This window comes from Pristis pectinata, chromosome 5 (assembly GCF_009764475.1).
Source record: "Pristis pectinata isolate sPriPec2 chromosome 5, sPriPec2.1.pri, whole genome shotgun sequence".
Classification (NCBI taxonomy): Eukaryota; Metazoa; Chordata; class Chondrichthyes; order Rhinopristiformes; family Pristidae; genus Pristis; species Pristis pectinata.
In genome coordinates, this window is record NC_067409.1 from 55,635,348 (window position 1) to 55,653,121 (window position 17,774).

Below are 17,774 nucleotides of genomic sequence, written 5' to 3' on the forward strand. Positions count from 1 at the left end.
AAGCTGTCATGAAGTTCCAGAGCATATCCTTAAAGTTTGTAAACTGATTGGAAAATTAGAATTACCAGCTACATTGAGGCAAAGAGTGGATACACAGATAACAAATATTATTAAATTGCTTCCTTGCACGTTTTACTTTGCAAGTGGATAGTCCTCCATAAAGGAATAAACCAGGAATTCCCATAAGTAAATCCTTTGCCTGATGAAAGTGCTTCTTTTATTTTGGCACTCACACAGATACATTGTCGGAAACAACTGAGCTTAATTATCCTCGCTAAACTGATAGGCAAATGCTTATTCTAAAACAGCACACTGTGGATGCTGGAAGTATTCAGGAGGTCAGGCAACATCATTGGAAAGAGAAAAAAAGTTAATGTTTCAGGTCGGGTGGAAAAAAATATAACAGATTGAAGCAAATACAGTCACGGAAGTGGGAAAGGGATGCAAGATCAAAAACTAAGAGATTAAACTACAAAAGTGATAATGATCTGAGGCAAAATTGGATGGTTCTGATGAAAGGCCATCAACCTGTAACACTAACTCAGCTCCTCTCTCCATAGACGTTGCCTGCCTTGTTGAGTGTTTCCAGCTTTTTCTGTTTTTGTTACAAAAGAGGACACTAATGCATCAAATTAATAAAAACTTGGGGGCAAAATGGGGTGTGAATATGTAATTAGTGAAATGATAATTATAGTTGGTGCTTGAAAAAAGTAGGCACAGTGATTATGATCTCAAGTAGCTGAATTTAGTGCTGGGCCTGAAAGTTTGTAATTTGACGTTCTGGAGTCATATGCTGTGCTTTGTTGGGTGTTTGGGAGGCTGAGGTCAGAGATCAAAATAGATATGGGACAAAGAATTAAAGTGTCAGGCTACTGAAGGTTTGAGATTAAGCTTGTGGACTTAGTGGAGGTGTTTTGGAAGTATTTACATTTGACCTCCCTAGTTTAGAAGAGTACTCATCATGAGCAGGAACTTTAATGCATTCCATTAAAAGAAACATTGCAAAATTGTAGTTTCACTCAGACGTCATGTTTGGGACACGAGATGGTGGAAAGTCAAAGCACTAAAAGGCAAATGTTGCATCTTCTGCATCTGTACAGGAATGTAGGTGGGAAGGCAAAGGATTGTTGGAGGGACTGGGTAGTTAAGTAATGTGCCCCATAGGGAATGACCCCTATGCTGACTTACTCTAACTCCCTTCCTCTGTTCTTGAAGCACTCCTTTCTCTGAGATCCAACTCTAAGACCAGCACTAAACCTGCTAACAAGGGTGCCACTGTTGCAATTTGGAAATTGGCCTCTACCTTGCAGAGGCTGGAAGTGATCTCTCTACCACCTCTTCCTACCTCCCTATAGATCACAATCGCACCATTAAATATCAAGCCATCATTTTCCAAACTGTGGCTGATCTCATTTCCTACAGAGATTTTCCTGCTTAACCCACACAGTCCAGTTTTACTCCTATCCATGATCCATGAACTGAGTGCCAATGGTAGGCTCATCCATGGAACTTGTTCAGCAGAACTATTTTGTTCCAAACTCATTTGTTTATTCTGTCTTTCTCCATTCTCTTTTAATCTAATCCATGACTTTTCCATTGCCCTCCATTTCTTTAACAGCCTCCAATTTCCTTGCCCCACTTGTATTCTTACCACAATGGACATTCAGTCTTCAGAACCTCCATCCTTCAGCTTCTTCCTTGAAGAGGTCTAGAGAGTTCCCATTCACCACCACCCTTCCCTGCCCGTCTATACTTGTTCTCATGCTGAACAACTTATCCTTTGACTTGCGGCAAATAAAAGGTACCATTATGGGAACACAAGTGGATCCTAACTAAATCTGCCTCTTCCTGGAATGTGTGGAACATTCTTCATTCCAGTCCCACTCAGGCCTTAATCTTTTTCTACTTTTTTCAAGTATGTTAATGATCATAATAGAATAAAATTAGAGAATGCTGGAAAAATTCCACAGGTCAGGAAGGCAAGAAGGAAAGATTTACATCTATTTTAAGCCCACCAGTTCCAACAGCTCTCCTGATTTCACTTCTACCAAACCTGCTAAAAACTATTTTATTTGCCATTGTTATTAGCTCCATCACACCTATTCTGGTGATGTCAGCATGTATTTCAGCCCTTCCAATATGTCTTTCTTTTTCTTAGGGATGAAAGTAACTTGAATTTCTTAATGTGTCACTAATATTGCTGATTTCATCCACTTGCACTGATTGAATTGACTACAGCTTACTTTCACCTCTACTTTTCCTCCAACCAAGATTTCCCCTAACCACGAGGCCCTCGTGCATTTCCTGTGCTTCTGCTCACACTCCTTTCACTCTGGAATCATGTTCTTTTAGTCCCTCACCTTTCACCCTAACAACCGCCATGTCTAAAGTAACATCCTGTGCTATTTCTGCCATTCCCAATAAGATGCCACCACTAAGTATATCTTCTCCTCTCATCTCAGCATTCGGAAGGCACACCCTCTTCCCTTCACACAACATCCATTTTTATTTCAGAAAGCCTTTACTCTGTTTCTATTGACATATATTTGTGGATTATGGATATTCTTTAAGAAATTCTTTTCAGGCACCAGCTGTTTGCTGGTGTATTTAAAATAGCTCTGATGAGATTTGTGGTTATTGAAATTGGTTCAATGAACGTGGCAACTTAATATCTACTTAATTTACTTAAGCAATAATACAGACCAGAATGAGAATCTGTGTGCAGAATTCATGAATTTGTGATGGACTTCAAAGAATGAAAAATTCCAACTCTTGTCTGTAACCTTGGACACAGTACAAATTGCAATTAAATTCTTTGAAGCATCCAATGCATTGCAGCCCTTCTGTGCTCATAGTTTAGGAAAGGGCACTGTAATTCATGTAGACTTAATTGAGTTTAAGGAGTGTTCACTGAAGGTGCACCACTTCCCTTTACAGCTTGACAAGGAGCTCGAGGAGGTTACCATGCAGCTACAGGACACACCTGAAAAGGCGCAGTACGTTAAGCAAAACCACATTCAAGAGCTCAATAACATCCTGAGCATGCGGAACTTCACAGATGGAAAAGGTAAGCCCATCTGTCATCAAATAGCCTCAGAAAACTTAGCAGCACATCAAAGGAGATGGTGAGTGAGCTTTAAATATTGTTCAACAATTTCTCATGTACCATGGCAAACAGTCAGTGTTACTTTATATTTACCGCAAGTAACAGTATTTAATCCAGTTTTCCTGAAAGACTCTTTACTGAGGTTAACACTAGAAATTTCCAATCCACCATGTGTAACTTTTGATACAGTATCTGAAATATTGCAGCCCAGTGTTGATTAGTTGCACTCTGATTCTGGTTAGTCACAGATATTACAGGATAGCAAGTGAAACATGAATCCACCATAAAAGGATTGAAGAAGTATCAAAACTCATTTTGTTTTATTTTCCTGATGTTTGTCATCGATGCCGTTCCATTAACAAGGAATTGGATTGAGAAACAAGTAGAAGTTATGAATCTGAGTTCATCAAATAGTAAGCAAAATATTCAGTCAGTATAAGACCAACCAGACATTCCCTTATTCTGTTCCCTTAAGGAGATTCAGAAAGATGTTCCATTTAGGGAATTAAATATCTTTTCTAACATCTTAATTTAGTTGTCATTCCTCTGTTTTTGATGTCATTAAGTTTTGGGATCATCAAAATTCAAATTCAAATTTCAGATACATACAACCCTACAGAATCTGGAATCTGGATCAACAAACAATCTGCTAGAGGAACTCAGCAAGTCGAGCAGCATCTGTGGGGCAGGGGGGAGGAGGAATTGTTGATCTTTTGGGTCAAATGTCGACAATTCCTTCCTCTCCATCCACCTCCCCTCCCCTCCTCCCCACACACACACAGATGCCGCTCGACCTGCTGAGTTATTCCAGCAGATTGTTAGTTGCTCTTTTCAAATACCTCTTGTGGTCGAAGAGCTGAAGCAGAACGAGAATTTCCAGAGGATTCCTCAAAGTAGTTTGACTGTACCTGAAAGAGTTAGTTTAGAAATGATCCATGTAGGTGGATCCTAATCTTTACTGGATCTCCTGTCAATAGAAGTGTATCTGTAGTTGACCCAGGAGAATCATTCTGCCATTTGTGATGGCACCTTCGAAGTAGCATCTTTTATTTCGGTGGCTGCAAGTTAAAGAGGTATGCCCACAATCTGACTGTCAGTAACTGGGCAAGCTGCAGCCAACTTATTCTTAATGAAGTTGTGGTTTAAAAGGTGCAATATTGGCTGGACTTTCACATCTACATTTCATCTTGATGATGTGTCCCATTAGGTATGGGCTTACAAGAGGGGGGTGTATGCATAACAAGGTTGGGTGTTGACTTGGCATGGGTGAGGAACACAAATGGAAGATTATAGAGAGCAGTTCCAAGTCATTGATGGGTCGCACATTACAGCTCAATGCTGTTTCTTTACCAGGTTCCTATATGTGCCTTCTTTTTTTTCTGTCTGTTCCCTCATATCATGAGGGATGGAGGGGACAGGGGGGCGAGTAACCTAAATGCCAATCAGGGTATTCTTTCCACCTGCTTTCATTTTGCTACACAAGAGAATTGCTGCAGGACCACATGAAATAGCTTGCACAATCTATCTTGATGTGCAATCATTTGAGTTTGGCTTCTCATCTATTTCTCCCTTTGATTTGGGTGTGAGAGCTGCCCTATTCATCACGCTTAATGGCTGTATCACCTCAAGGTAAATTGTCCTAGGCTAGATAATCAGCGCAAAGCCTTGCTGGACAAGAGCGGAGATAGGCCATTATCATTTTGGAAGCAATCAGTTATCCATATTCCTATCAAGTGAGACAGTCCTTGGAACAGAGTTCCTGAAAATTCACACAAACTACTATTGCCCACTCCTCCTCCACCTTATTTCATCTGCCAATCACCCCTCCCCATCTGGCTTCACCTATCACCAGCCAGCATCTATTGCACCCCATTGCCCACCACCCCCCCCCACCACCAACCAACTTCCCTCATACTGCTATATACTGGCAATCTTTCCCCTTCCTCTTGGTCCTGATGCAAGGTTACTTATACTTTTTGCCTCGATAGATGCTGCTTGACCTGCTGAGATCTTCCGGCGTTCTGTTTTTTGTTCCAGATTCCAGCATCTGCAATCTCTTTTGTCTTTATACTATCAAATCGGGTTTATAGGGCTATCGATTAATGATGTCACATTCTATGAGAATGTTGAGAAACTTGGAGAGAAATATTTAAATGTTGTAACCTAAACACTTAATAATAATATGTAAAACACTTGTACCTTTACCAAAATATGCAGTCTGAGGAATCTAGTTAAAAAGTGTTTAACTAATGAAAAGAGGGATATGGACCTAATGCAAGCAAATGGGATTAGTGTAGATTGACATCACCACCAGCATAGATGAGTTGGGCAGAAGGGCCTTTACTGTGCTGTGCAACTTTATGACTCTATGTTAAACTGTTTTGCTCTTCCCATGAGGGAGACTAAATAATGAGAGATATTGGACTGGTGTTATTTCAAGCATTGGCTCTGCACTGCAGGAGTTCCCATTATCCCCTTACTAGGGCTTGCTTGGCTGCAGCAAAGACCTTCTTCATGGTATTGGTATTGGTTTATTATTGTCACTTGTACCGAGGTACAGTGAAAAACTTGTCTTGCATACCGATCATACAGGTCAATTCATTACACAGTGCAGTTACATTGAGTTGGTACAGAGTGCATTGATGTAGTACAGGTAAAAACAATAACGGTACAGAGTAAAGTGTCACAGCTACAGAGAAAGTGCAGTGCAATAAGGTGCAAGGTCACAACGAGGTAGATCGTGAAGTCATAGTCCATCTCATTGTATAAGGGAACCGTTCAATAGTCTTATCACAGTGGGGTAGAAGCTGTCCTTAAGTCTGGTGGTACATGCCCTCAGGCTCCTGTATCTTCTACCCGATGGAAGAGGAGAGAAGAGAGAATGTCCTTTCAGCTATGGTGTCCTGAACATCCATGACATTACTGATAATTGGCACAAAGGTTTAGCTGCATGGCACCAGGAAAGTAGTCCAAGGCTTGTTTTGGAGATTGTTGGGATAGGAAGGATAGAGGGGGAGAGGAGGGCGGATTGTGGCCAGGGGACCTTAGGATTGATGGTCTGGGTGGAGTAGTCTGTATGGTATATAAAGGATTGTGATTGTGGTGGGATAGGATTAATTGCCGGGGAGGATGTGGAGGATTGTTTTGTCAGAAGCGTTAGGGAGGATGTTGGTTGGGTTGGGAAAGGGAGGACCACGGAGTAGTTAGGATCATTGGTTGAGATGAATGGTGTGGATTGGTGTTAGGATAGATTGTCACAGTGAATAATGCCAATGAGAAGTAGTAGGACTGGGAGACAAGGGCTGCAATCAGTGGTTGGCCCGTTTGATTGAGGAAGTCATTGGTTCGAGGGTGGGGGATGGGTTGCAGATCAGGTTCTTGAGAGGTATGATTGGAGGTTGGAGGGTGTTGTAGGTCACTGGGGCACAGTGTTTGGGACAGGTTAGGCAATATGATGGGTGCAGTCAGTGTTCATGGCTTGTTGGGGGTTGAGTCATCACATCAGTGAGTGAGAACAACAATCGTGAACTTGGGTTTGGGATAGTGGTTACTCCATGGAGGATGGGATTACCCTGGATGGGATCTAGCAGGACTGGATTCTTGGGATCAGGTTTGGACCTGCTGAGGCAAGCACCCTCTAATCAGATGGAAGCAGGTTTCACATGCACAATGAAAGCTTGGCTCACACCAGTGGCCAATGGGTGGCGTGAGCTAGGCATGGCTAATTGAAAATTTCAGAAGTGCATTTCTCACCATGGGATACCATTGTACATGTCCTGTCTTTGATACATCAGCATATCTGACACATGAAGGACCAAGAAAGAAAATTGTGTACCTGATGCAGCTCTTGGATTTTCGCTTTTATCTTGCTTTTCATTGAAAGTAGATCAGAAAGGCTGCAAAAATGTGACACATTGAGATGCAATTTCTAGGCATGTATTCTTTCTGCTGTGCAGTTCCCAGAACTGAACAGGAGGGGATCCAGCAGCCATAAACCTGTCATCCCTGTATCTTCTGGCTCTCTTGGATCTACCTCTTTTTAATTAGACCTTACTTAGCTGTGTGCATGCTGGTATTTGTCTTCAAAATTGCAGAAGAGAGACAGTGCAGTGAAATTCTTTAAGAATCTGAATTTTAAAATAAATTGGCCACTGTAATTTTCCCAATAGGGTGAAGTTAGGGTTAGTGGTAGAATCTGGGGGGAAGTTGATTTGAATGTGGGGGAATAAAAAAAATGGGATTAATAAGGCATTAGTGTAAGTGGGCGCTCCGGATTAGTTGGGCTGAAGGGCCTGTTTCCGTGCTGGATCTCTCTCTGACTCTAGAATGGAGAGACAGGGCTGGGGAATTTACGGCATGGTTAAAAAAGATATGAGGGATGATAGGATGCTGTAATTGAATGAGAATAAAAGAACTAAAGAAAGTCTTGTACTTTAGGAGCAGGTGGAGGATACAGGAACCCTTCAAGAGGAGATCAGGAAGCATAATAATGTAACAGGAGTGAGTTAGGAAAAGGACAAGAATTTAAAATCAATACGTCTACATGAGGATATGGTGGAAATCATTGGGGATAATGAGAGTGGGGATCTTTAATGTAGCTATACAAGATGTTTCTGGGGTAAATGACAGTCAGCAGAACACATTCAGAACATTGCTACAAATCTCAATGTTAAAATAGTCCACGGGGGCATCGACTGAAACGACCAAAGAGTGGATTTAGACGATACAAAGACTGGTGGTGTTGTGGATCGTGTAGAAGGCTGCCAAAGGATACAGCGGGTTATAGATCAGTTACAGATATGGGCAGAGAAATGTCAGATGGAGTTTAATCCAGCAAAGTGTGAGGTGTTACACTTTGAGAGATCAAATGTAAAGTGACAGTACACTTGTTAATGGAAGGACCCTTAACAGTGTTGATGTCCAGAGAAATCTTGGGGTCCAAGTCCATAGCTTCCTGAGAATGGCTGCACAGGTTGATAGGGTGGTAAAGAGGGCATATGGCATGCTTGTCTTTATTAGTCAAGGTATTGAGTTCAAGAGTCAAGAAGTCATATTGTAGCTTTATAAATTCTGGGTAGGCCACATCTGGAGTCTTGCATTCAATTCTAGTCGCCCCATTATAGGAAGGATGACAAGAGCGCAGAAGAGATTTACCAGGATGCTGCCTGGACTAGAGGGCATGTGCTATAAGGAGAGACTGGACAAACTTGGGTTGTTTTCTCTGGAGTGGCGGAGGCTGAGGAGAGATCTGGTAGAAGTTTTGTAAGCTTATGAGAGGCACAGAGAGAGTAGACAGACACTATCTTTTTCCCAGGGTTGAAATGTCTAATACTAGAGGGCATGCATTTAAGGCGAGATGGAGTAAGTTCAAAGGAGATGTGTGAGGCAAGTTTTTTCCACAGAGAGTGGTGGGTGCCTGGAATGCGCTGCCAGGGGTGATAGTGCAGGCAAATACGATAGAGGCATTTAAAAGGCTCTTAGATAGGCACATGAATGTGCACAAAATGGGGGGATATGGGCCTTGTGTAGGCAGAAAAGATTAGTTTAGTTAGGCATTTTATTACTAGTTTAATTAGTTCGGCACAATATCATGGGCCGAAGGCCTGTTCCTGTACTGTACTGTTCTATGTTCTATTTAGCATCGATATCAACACAGGAATAGGTTGCAAAACAACAGGTTTTCAACCTGTGTATTAAAGAGACCTGAAGTTAACAATGTAACCTGACCAGTACTGCAGTCAGAAAGCTCAAATCAATTTAAGATTCAATCATTTTCTGCCACCAAAAGGCACTATGTATCAAAGCCAATTTCCAGTAGCAGGAATCCAGCTGGTTCAGTGAGAATAAATCTGATCCTGATTCCACTGCAAAACTATCCAACATGTTAGTGGGGGTAGTGGGAGTGATGAGGATGTTGACACAAACATGGGAGCAAAAGATCGTAAAGTTTTCCACAGTCTTTGTCTTGCATTGGCTCACTACTGATATTAATTATTATTGGTGTATCTAAATGTGAAAATAGGTTAATTAATGCAATCAATTGTAACCAATGCTGGAATTTCATCACAGAGGTCACGCGTGTGACAGATACTATGATGTTTGATGATCTCCATGAACTTTATGACTGTTGAGAAAAAGTACTTTTTTAAAATATATTTTGAACTAGACCAGCCCCCTTACTTTACAGGAATGGTTGCAGGTTTGTTCTTTTCAATTCAAGTATTGGGCGAGGATTAAAAACAAAATACTTCAGTCCTGGTTCACTGAATTTTTTCCATTTGAATAAAGATTACAAATGATGGTGCAAGATCAATGAATTGACGTGTATGTACAAAATTGTAATTGTTCTCCCCATACAATTGTATTTAGCATTGTGTGTGCATGTGTGAATATTGCTTCCCATGGCTTCATTGTCCCCATGTCAATTTTTCTGTGATTTTGATGCAATGGATTTGTGAAAAAATTTTAGATCAAATGATAAGAATTCTAAGTGAGGTTCAGTGCTTGCAGCAATAACTTGAGTTAATTATGCTTTTCTGTGAATAATGCTGATTACTTGGCCTCACGGGGTGGCACAGTTGCACAGCTAGTAAAGTTGCTGCCTCACAGCTCCGGCAGTCTGGGTTCAACCCTTACCTCCAGTGCTATCTGTGTGGAGTTTGCACGTTCACCCTGGGTATCCTCCAAGTGTTCTGGTTTCCTTCCACAACCCAAAGATGTGTGGGTTGGAAGGTTAATTAGCTTTTGTAAATTGCTCATAGTCGGTAAACGAGTGGTAGAATCTGGGGAGAGGTGATGAGAATGTATGGAGAACTTTAAAAAAAAGGGATTAAATGTAGGATTAGTGTAAATTGGTGCTTGATGGATGGCATGGACTCTGTGGGCCAAAGGGCCTGTTTCTGTTCTCTATGACTGTATGATGGAAGTATTTAAAGTCAAGCAAGGATGGGAGTAACCAGATGGAAACCGACTGCATTTAATTATTGAGGGACCTGAAATGAGATGCCACAGGGACAGAGTTAAATTTAAGAGGTTTAAAAAAAAGAATCTCTACACAGGAGTTGAGCATTGTGAAGGTTGAAATAATATGGGAACTATGTGATTAAATATGGTAAAGGCTATTAACTTGTGAGTAAAGTAAGTTACACTTCTTTATTACTTGAATTTGTCACTGAAAACATTATATAGCACATACTCATTTAGGATATCCTTTTGTACATTTTAATTTTCTCTCAATTTTCTCACTATGCTCATCTTGTGTTTTCCAATATTAGTTTTGACCAGGGGTGGGGGTTGTTGGGTCTTGGGGTGACAGAAAGAGAGAGAGAGAGAGAGAGAGAGGTGGGACACTAGCACTATAAACTGCTATCCTGACTCAACTCTGCACAGAGATCTTTGCCCTAAAGCTTTGCTGACAAGTTAATAATCCATCCCCAGACAGCTAAAAACTCACTTACCAGCCATAGAACCATAGAACCATACAGCACAAAACAGGCCCTTCGGCCCACCGTGTCGTGCCATCCATCAGACCACCCTCACACTACCTAACCCCTTCCTCCCGCATATCCCTCTATCTCACGTTCCTCCATATGCCTATCCAACAAGCTCTTGAACCTGTTCAATGTATCTGCCTCCACCACCACCCCAGGCAGTGCATTCCATGCACCAACCACTCTTTGGGTGAAAAACCTCCCTCTGACATCTCCCCTGAACCTCCCACCCATAACCTTAAAGCCATGACCTCTCGTCTTGAGCATTGGTGCCCTGAGAAGGAGGCGCTGACTGTCTACTCTATCTATTCCTCTCAATATTTTATATACCTCTATCATGTCTCCTCTCATCCTCCTCCTTTCCAGTGAATAAAGCCCTAGCACCTTAAGCCTCTCCTCATATTCAATACTCTCCAATCCAGGCAGCATCCTGGTAAATCTCCAACGCCTCCACATCCTTCCTATAATGAGGTGACCAGAACTGAACACAGTACTCTAAGTGTGGCCTAACTAGAGTTTTGTAAAGCTGCATCATAACCTCGCGGCTCTTAAACTCAATCCCGCGATTTATGAAAGCCAACATCCCATTGGCCTTCTTAACTGCTCTTTCCACCTGTGAGGCAACTTTCAACGAACTGTGAATATGAACCCCCAGATCCCTCTGCTCCTCCACACTGCCAAGTACCTTGCCGTTTACCCTGTACTCTGCCCTGGAGTTTGTCCTTCCAAAGTGTACCACCTCACACTTCTCTTGATTGAACTCCATCTGCCACTTGTCAGCCCAGCTCTGAATCCTATCAATATCCCTCTGTAAGCTCTGACAGCCCTCCACACTATCCACAACACCGCCTATCTTAGTGTCGTCCGCAAACTTACTAACCCAGCCCTCCACCCCCTCATCTAAGTCATCTATAAATATCACAAAAAGTAGAGGTCCCAGAACGGATCCCTGCGGGACACCACTAGTCACTGCCTTCCAATCCGAGGGCACTCCCTCCACCACAACCCTCTGCTTTCTACATGCAAGCCAATTCCTAATCCACACAGCCAAGCTTCCTTGGATCCCTTGGCCTCTGACCTTCTGAAGAAGCCTACCATGAGGAACCTTATCAAACGCCTTACTAAAATCCATGTAAACCACATCCACCACACTGCCCTCATCAATCTTCCTGGTCACCTCCTCAAAGAACTCCATCAGGCTTGTGAGGCAAGATCTTCCCTTCACAAAGCCATGCTGGCTGTCCCTAATCAGTCCATGATTCTCAAGGTGTTCATAAATCCTATCCCTTAGAATCCTTTCTAACAGCTTACCCACCACAGACGTGAGACTCACCGGTCTATAATTCCCTGGCCTATCCCTATTACCTTTTTTGAACAAGGGGACCACATTCACAACCCTCCAATCCTCCGGCACCACCCCCGTAGACAATGAGGACTCAAAGGTCCTTACCAGCGGTTCAGCAATCTCCTCCCTAGCCTCTCGAAGCAGCCTGGGGAAAATCCCGTCAGGCCCCGGAGATTTATCTGTCTTAATATTATTTAACAACTTCAACACATCCTCTCTCTTGATATCAACAACCTCGAGAACATACCCCTACCAGCACTCCCTTCCGCATCATCAAGACCCCTCTCCCTGGTGAATACCGAAGAGAAGTACTCATTGAGAACTTCTCCCACTTCTGCCGCCTCCAGGCAAATTCTCCCACCTTTGTCCTTAATCGGACCTACCTTCACCCTAGCCATCCTCCTACCCTTCACGTACTTGAACAAGGCCTTGGGATTTTCCTTAACCCTACTAGCCAAAGCCTTTTCATGTCCCCTTCTAGCTCTCCTCAGCCCTTTCTTAAGTTCCTTCCTCGCTACCCTATATTCCTCACGGGCCCTGTCTGAACCTTGCTGCTTATACCTCACGTATGTTACCTTCTCCCTAACAAGTCGTTCCACCTCTCTCGTCACCCACGGTTCCTTCACCCTGCCATTCCTTCTCTGCCTCACCGGGACATATTTATCTCTAACATCCTGCATAAGATCCCTGAATATCTACCACATCCCCATGGTACATTTTCCTTCAAAAAGGACATCCCAATTTACATTCCCAAGTTCTCTCCTTATAGCCTCGTAGTTAGCCCTTCCCCAATTGAAAAACCTCTTGTCCTCTCTGCACCTGTCCCTGTCCATGACAATTTTAAAGGTTATGGAGCAATGGTCACTGTCCCCCAAATGCTCACCCACCAATAGATCCTTCACCTGTCCCGGTTCATTTCCTAAAACTAGATCTAACATGGCATTCCCTCTAGTCGGCCTGTCAACATACTGCATCAGGAATCCCTCCTGGACACACTTAACAAATTCTGTCCCATCTAAACCTTTGGCACTAAGCAGGTTCCAGTCTATATTTGGGAAGTTGAAGTCTCCCATTATAATAACCCTGTTATTTCTGCTTCTCTCCAAACACTGCCTGCCAATCTGCTCCTCTATATCTCTACTGCTACCGGGGGGCCTATAGAATACTCCTAGTAGAGTAACTGCTCCTTTCTTGTTCCTTAACTCCACCCATACAGACTCTAGAGATGATCCTTCTACAACATCCATCTTTTCCACAGCCGTAACAGTGTCCCTGACCAGTATCACCACCCCTCCCCCTCTTCTCCCCCCTTCCCTATCCCTCTTAAAACACCGAAAACCAGGAATATTCAATATCCACTCCTCTCCTGACGTCAGCCACGTCTCAGTAATAGCCACGATATCATAGTCCCCCATACTTATCCAAGCCCTCAGTTCATCCCCCTTATTCCTGACACTTCTTGCATTTAAGTAAACACACTTCAGTCCATCTATCTTACTACTTTTACAGCCTGTATTCTGCTTCTCCTTCCCCAAAGCCTCTCTGCCTGTTTGATCTAACTTTTCCCCATTCCCTTCTTCCTCTGACCTACTCCTCCAGTTCCCTTCCCCCTCACAAACTAGTTTAAACCCTCCTGTACCACCCTAGCAAATCTCGCCGCAAGGATATTGGCCCCCTTCTGGTTCGGGTGTAACCCGTCCTCTCTGTACAGGTCCCACCTTCCTGAGAAGAGATCCCAATGATCCAGAAATCTAAAACCCTCCCTCCTGCACCAACTTCTCAGCCACACATTTATCTGTCACCACCTCCTATTCCTACCTTCACTATCACGTGGCACTGGCAGCAATCCCGAGATTGCTACCCTTGAGGTCCTGTTCCTCAATTTTCTGCCTAGCTCCCTGAACTCACTCTTCAGGACCTCATCCCCTTCCTACCTATGTCATTGGTGCCAATATGGACACAACCTCTGGCTGCTCTCCCTCCCACTCAAGAATTTTGTGGACCCGATCAGTGACATTCCGGACCCTGGCACCTGGGAGGCAACATACCATCCAGCCATTATTTCTTCACTTCCTTATAATTTTCTATCTATTTTCTCTTACTCCTAAACATTTATCATCATGAAGTTACAAACTGTGACCTCAATATTACTACTTCCCTGACTCACTGGTCCCATCCATATAATGGGCAGGCGAGGCAATATAGCTCTCCGTGATCACCACTTAGCAAGCAGAAAGCAGAATGGGCATATGCTATTCATCTTCAACCTGTCTGGGCTGGGGCTTCTGTTCTTTGTCTGATGAACCTGGAAGGAAGGACTTGAGATATTACAATTCTTAATGCACTAGATTGAAATGGCCTTATTTGGGAGAGGGTGGGTGGGAGGTGGTAATCCACCATCCTGAGTCTTCACAGTCATCCTCCTCCTAGAATTCTGTTGGATCAAAAGTCCTAGGAGTCAGACTCAGCAATGATGAAGAACAGCAATGTAAGGATAACGTGCAGCTTGCAGAACCTGCAGTTGGTGGTGTTCCCACCTCCTCTTGACGGCAGAGGTTATGTGCGCATCTGATGAATGCAGTGCATTCTATTAGGGTTACAATCAGACATGTATCATGAATGGTAGTGACCTGTACCAATGCAATGTTTTGATGAAGTACTGAGAATCAGGGAAACTGAATGAAGTGGTTTCAAATTTTCAATATTACTGTCATGAGAGTTTAATTAGCCTGCATGTAAGTGGCTTTTGTAAAGAGAAATGGCTAAAAAAGCAGCTAAAAAGTGCTTAGAACTTTCCATTGTTATGCTCTTCATGTTACATCTCTCCCTACCATACTTTTGCTGTGAAATCCCTTGGCAGACATTCCCTTATTTTCAGTAGAAGGTCAGAGGAACAGAATGAATTTCATAATCTAGAAATTTCAAGCACCTAATTTTCTGAATGAACTTCAAATAATTATTTTCTCATTAAGTATTTGCTGTGAGTCCAAATCCTCAACTCTGCACAATGTAAATTGTTTACGAACTTGATAACAGTTTACTCCCATCGTCATTCATTCATTCAATTCCTCTGCATAAGCATCTCAATCTTCATCCTGCTGAGATAAGTTTGTCTTTAAAACATTCAGCATTGGGATAAGCTTGTCTTTAAAACATTCAGCATTGATTTAGCAACCTGTTATTAAATCTTAAGCTATCCTTCTGATACAGAGCAAATTTTCGTTGTTTAAAGCTTCAAATTAGTTCCCTAAGCATTGTAATTGTAACACCCCTGGTTTATCGTGTTCATGGGGGACTGATGATGCCCTAATGCATTAACAGAACATTGAATAGCTTTTACATAAAACATTTGGATGATGCAGTGTGCCCTGGCTGCTTATTTTTCAAAATCACTAATTTTCTTGCAGAAATAATCCATCAATTATAAATGAAGATGAGGATATTACAGTATTGGAATATGTATTTCAACAACTAACTGTTGGGAAAATAGGTCTTGCGTGAGGCTATTTATCATAGAATCACAGAATTGTTATAGCACAGGAGAAGGCCATTTGCTCATTCATATCCACTGGAGCAACACTCTAGTTCCACCCCTCAGCATTCTCTGTAGCTTTGCAATTATTTTCTGCACCATGTATTTATCCAATTCAGTCTGGAAAGCACAATAGAACCTGAATCCACTACACCTGAAGGCAGTGGATCCTCTCCAACGCCTCCACCACAGGCAGGATGTAATTGTGCTGGAGAAAATGCAGAGGTGATTCATCAGGACATTGCCTGGAATGGAGGACATTTGTTATAGGGAGAGATTGGACAGGCCTTTGCAGTTTGCAACGCTAGTTCGAAATTGTGGCCAGGTCATTAATAGAGAAAATAATCTATGGCCACAACACTGATCCATGGGGAGCTCTATTATTTTCTTTATTACTGTCTGAAAAACAGCCATTCACCCTGACCTTTTGTTATCTGTTACTTAGCCAACTTTGTATCCTGAAAGTGGTAATGCAAGTACTTTATATAGAGTGGTAGAGAAGGCGTATGGCATACTTGCCTTCATTGCTAGGGGCATTCAGTATAAGAGTTAGGAAGTGGAAGTCATGATGCAGTTGCATAAAACTTTAGTTAGGCCACACTTGGCATATTGTGTATAGTTCTGGTCACCCCATTACAGGAAGGATGTGGAGGCTTTGGAGAGGGTGCGGAAGAGGTTTACCAAGATGCTGCCTCAATTTGAAAGTATGAGCTATAAGGAGAGGTTGGACAAAATTGAATTGTTTTCTCTGGAGTGTTGAGGCTGAGGGGAGACTTGATAGAAGTTTATAAAATTATAAGAAGCATAGATAGGGCAGACAGCCAAAATCTTTTTCCCAGAGTCGATTTGTCAAGTACTCGAGGGCATAGCTTTAAGGGGGGTGGGGTTTAAAGGGAGTGTGCCGAGCAAGTTTTTCTTACACAGAGAGTGGTAGGTGCCTGGAATGTGCTCCCAGAAGTGGTACTGGAGGGAGATACAATAGTGGCTTTTTAGAGGCTTTTAGATAAGCACATGCAGATGCAGGGGATGAAAGGAAATGGATCATGTACAAGGAAAAGGGATTAACTTAATTTGGCATCATGCTAGGCACAGACATCGTGGGCTGAAGGGCCTGTTCCTGTGCTATGCTGTTCTATGTTCATGAAATCTGTGTTCATGTTCTTCAATCTTAATGATAAGCCTGATATATAACACCCTATCAATTCCACATTGATTGTATTACCCCTATAATTTACATCATCAAAAAATTCTATTAAATTTGTTATACACAGTTTGCCCTTAACTAATCCATGCTGACTACTAATCTTGACCTAGTTCAATGCTTCTAAAAGCTTTCCCACCACTGAGCTTAAACCTACTGGCCTGTAACTGCTGGCTTTATCCTTGATCCCTTTTTTAAGCAAGTGAGTAACATTCACCCCTCTCCTGCCTAACGGAAGATAATGGTCAATGCCCCCACAATTTCCTTCTGTACTTCTCTCAAAATCCTTGGATGCATCTCATCTAGTCCTAGTGACTGACTGACTTTAGGTTCTACGAACTTTTCTAATACACCCCTGCTCTCAATTTTAACATATCCAGTGTTTCAATTATCTCTTCCTTTACTAATGCTTTGGAAATACTCTCTTTGGTAATGAAGACAGATGCAAAGTATTCATTTCATACCTAACTGTGCCCTCAGCATCCATGTACAAGCTCCTATTTTTGTTCTTACTATGACCCTCTTCTTCATGTATCACCCTCTCACTATCGACATGTCCATAGAACACTTCTGATTGCCAATTTATGTTGTTAGCTAATTCTCTTCTCATGCACTCTTTGCCCCTCATTTTAATTTTCACTTCCTCTCTGATTCTTTTGTAATCACCTAGTTCTTGCTCGATTTATACTTGTCACACATGCTGTTTTTTTTTTACTTTATTGTCCTCTGTACCTCTTCTATTATCCAGAGAGCCCTGGATTTGTTTGTTCTTCCTTTTCCCCTATGGGAATATGCTTTAACTAAATCTGAACCTTCCCTTTCTTAAAACCCATTGTTACAATTTTGCCTGTCAACCTTTGGTTTCAATTTACCTGAGCCTGTAATTCCCCTGAGTTCAGAAGAATGAGAGGTGAAGTGTACAAAAATGTTACAGGGCATGACAAAATCGGTGCAGAGTTGGTGTTTGCCTTGGCCAGGGTGTCTAGAACCAGGAGTCACAGTGTCAAGATGAAATAAGAAGAAATTTCTTCATCTGTAGGGGCAGTGAATCTTTGGAATTCACTATTTGTGAAGGCTCAGTTGTTGAGTATATTCAAAGC

General features: G+C 42.3%; 1 protein-coding gene across 2 annotated transcripts in view; it reads left to right on the forward strand.

Moving 5' to 3' along the window:
* The window catches only part of gabbr2 (gamma-aminobutyric acid (GABA) B receptor, 2), a 692,216-nt gene that overhangs the window by 667,759 nt on the left and 6,683 nt on the right, over positions 1-17,774 (forward strand). For both annotated transcript variants that reach the window (XM_052016888.1, XM_052016889.1), the window contains one exon: positions 2,938-3,067. In XM_052016888.1, coding sequence (XP_051872848.1) covers positions 2,938-3,067 — 130 coding nt within the window. The remainder of the gene's footprint in view (positions 1-2,937; positions 3,068-17,774) is intronic.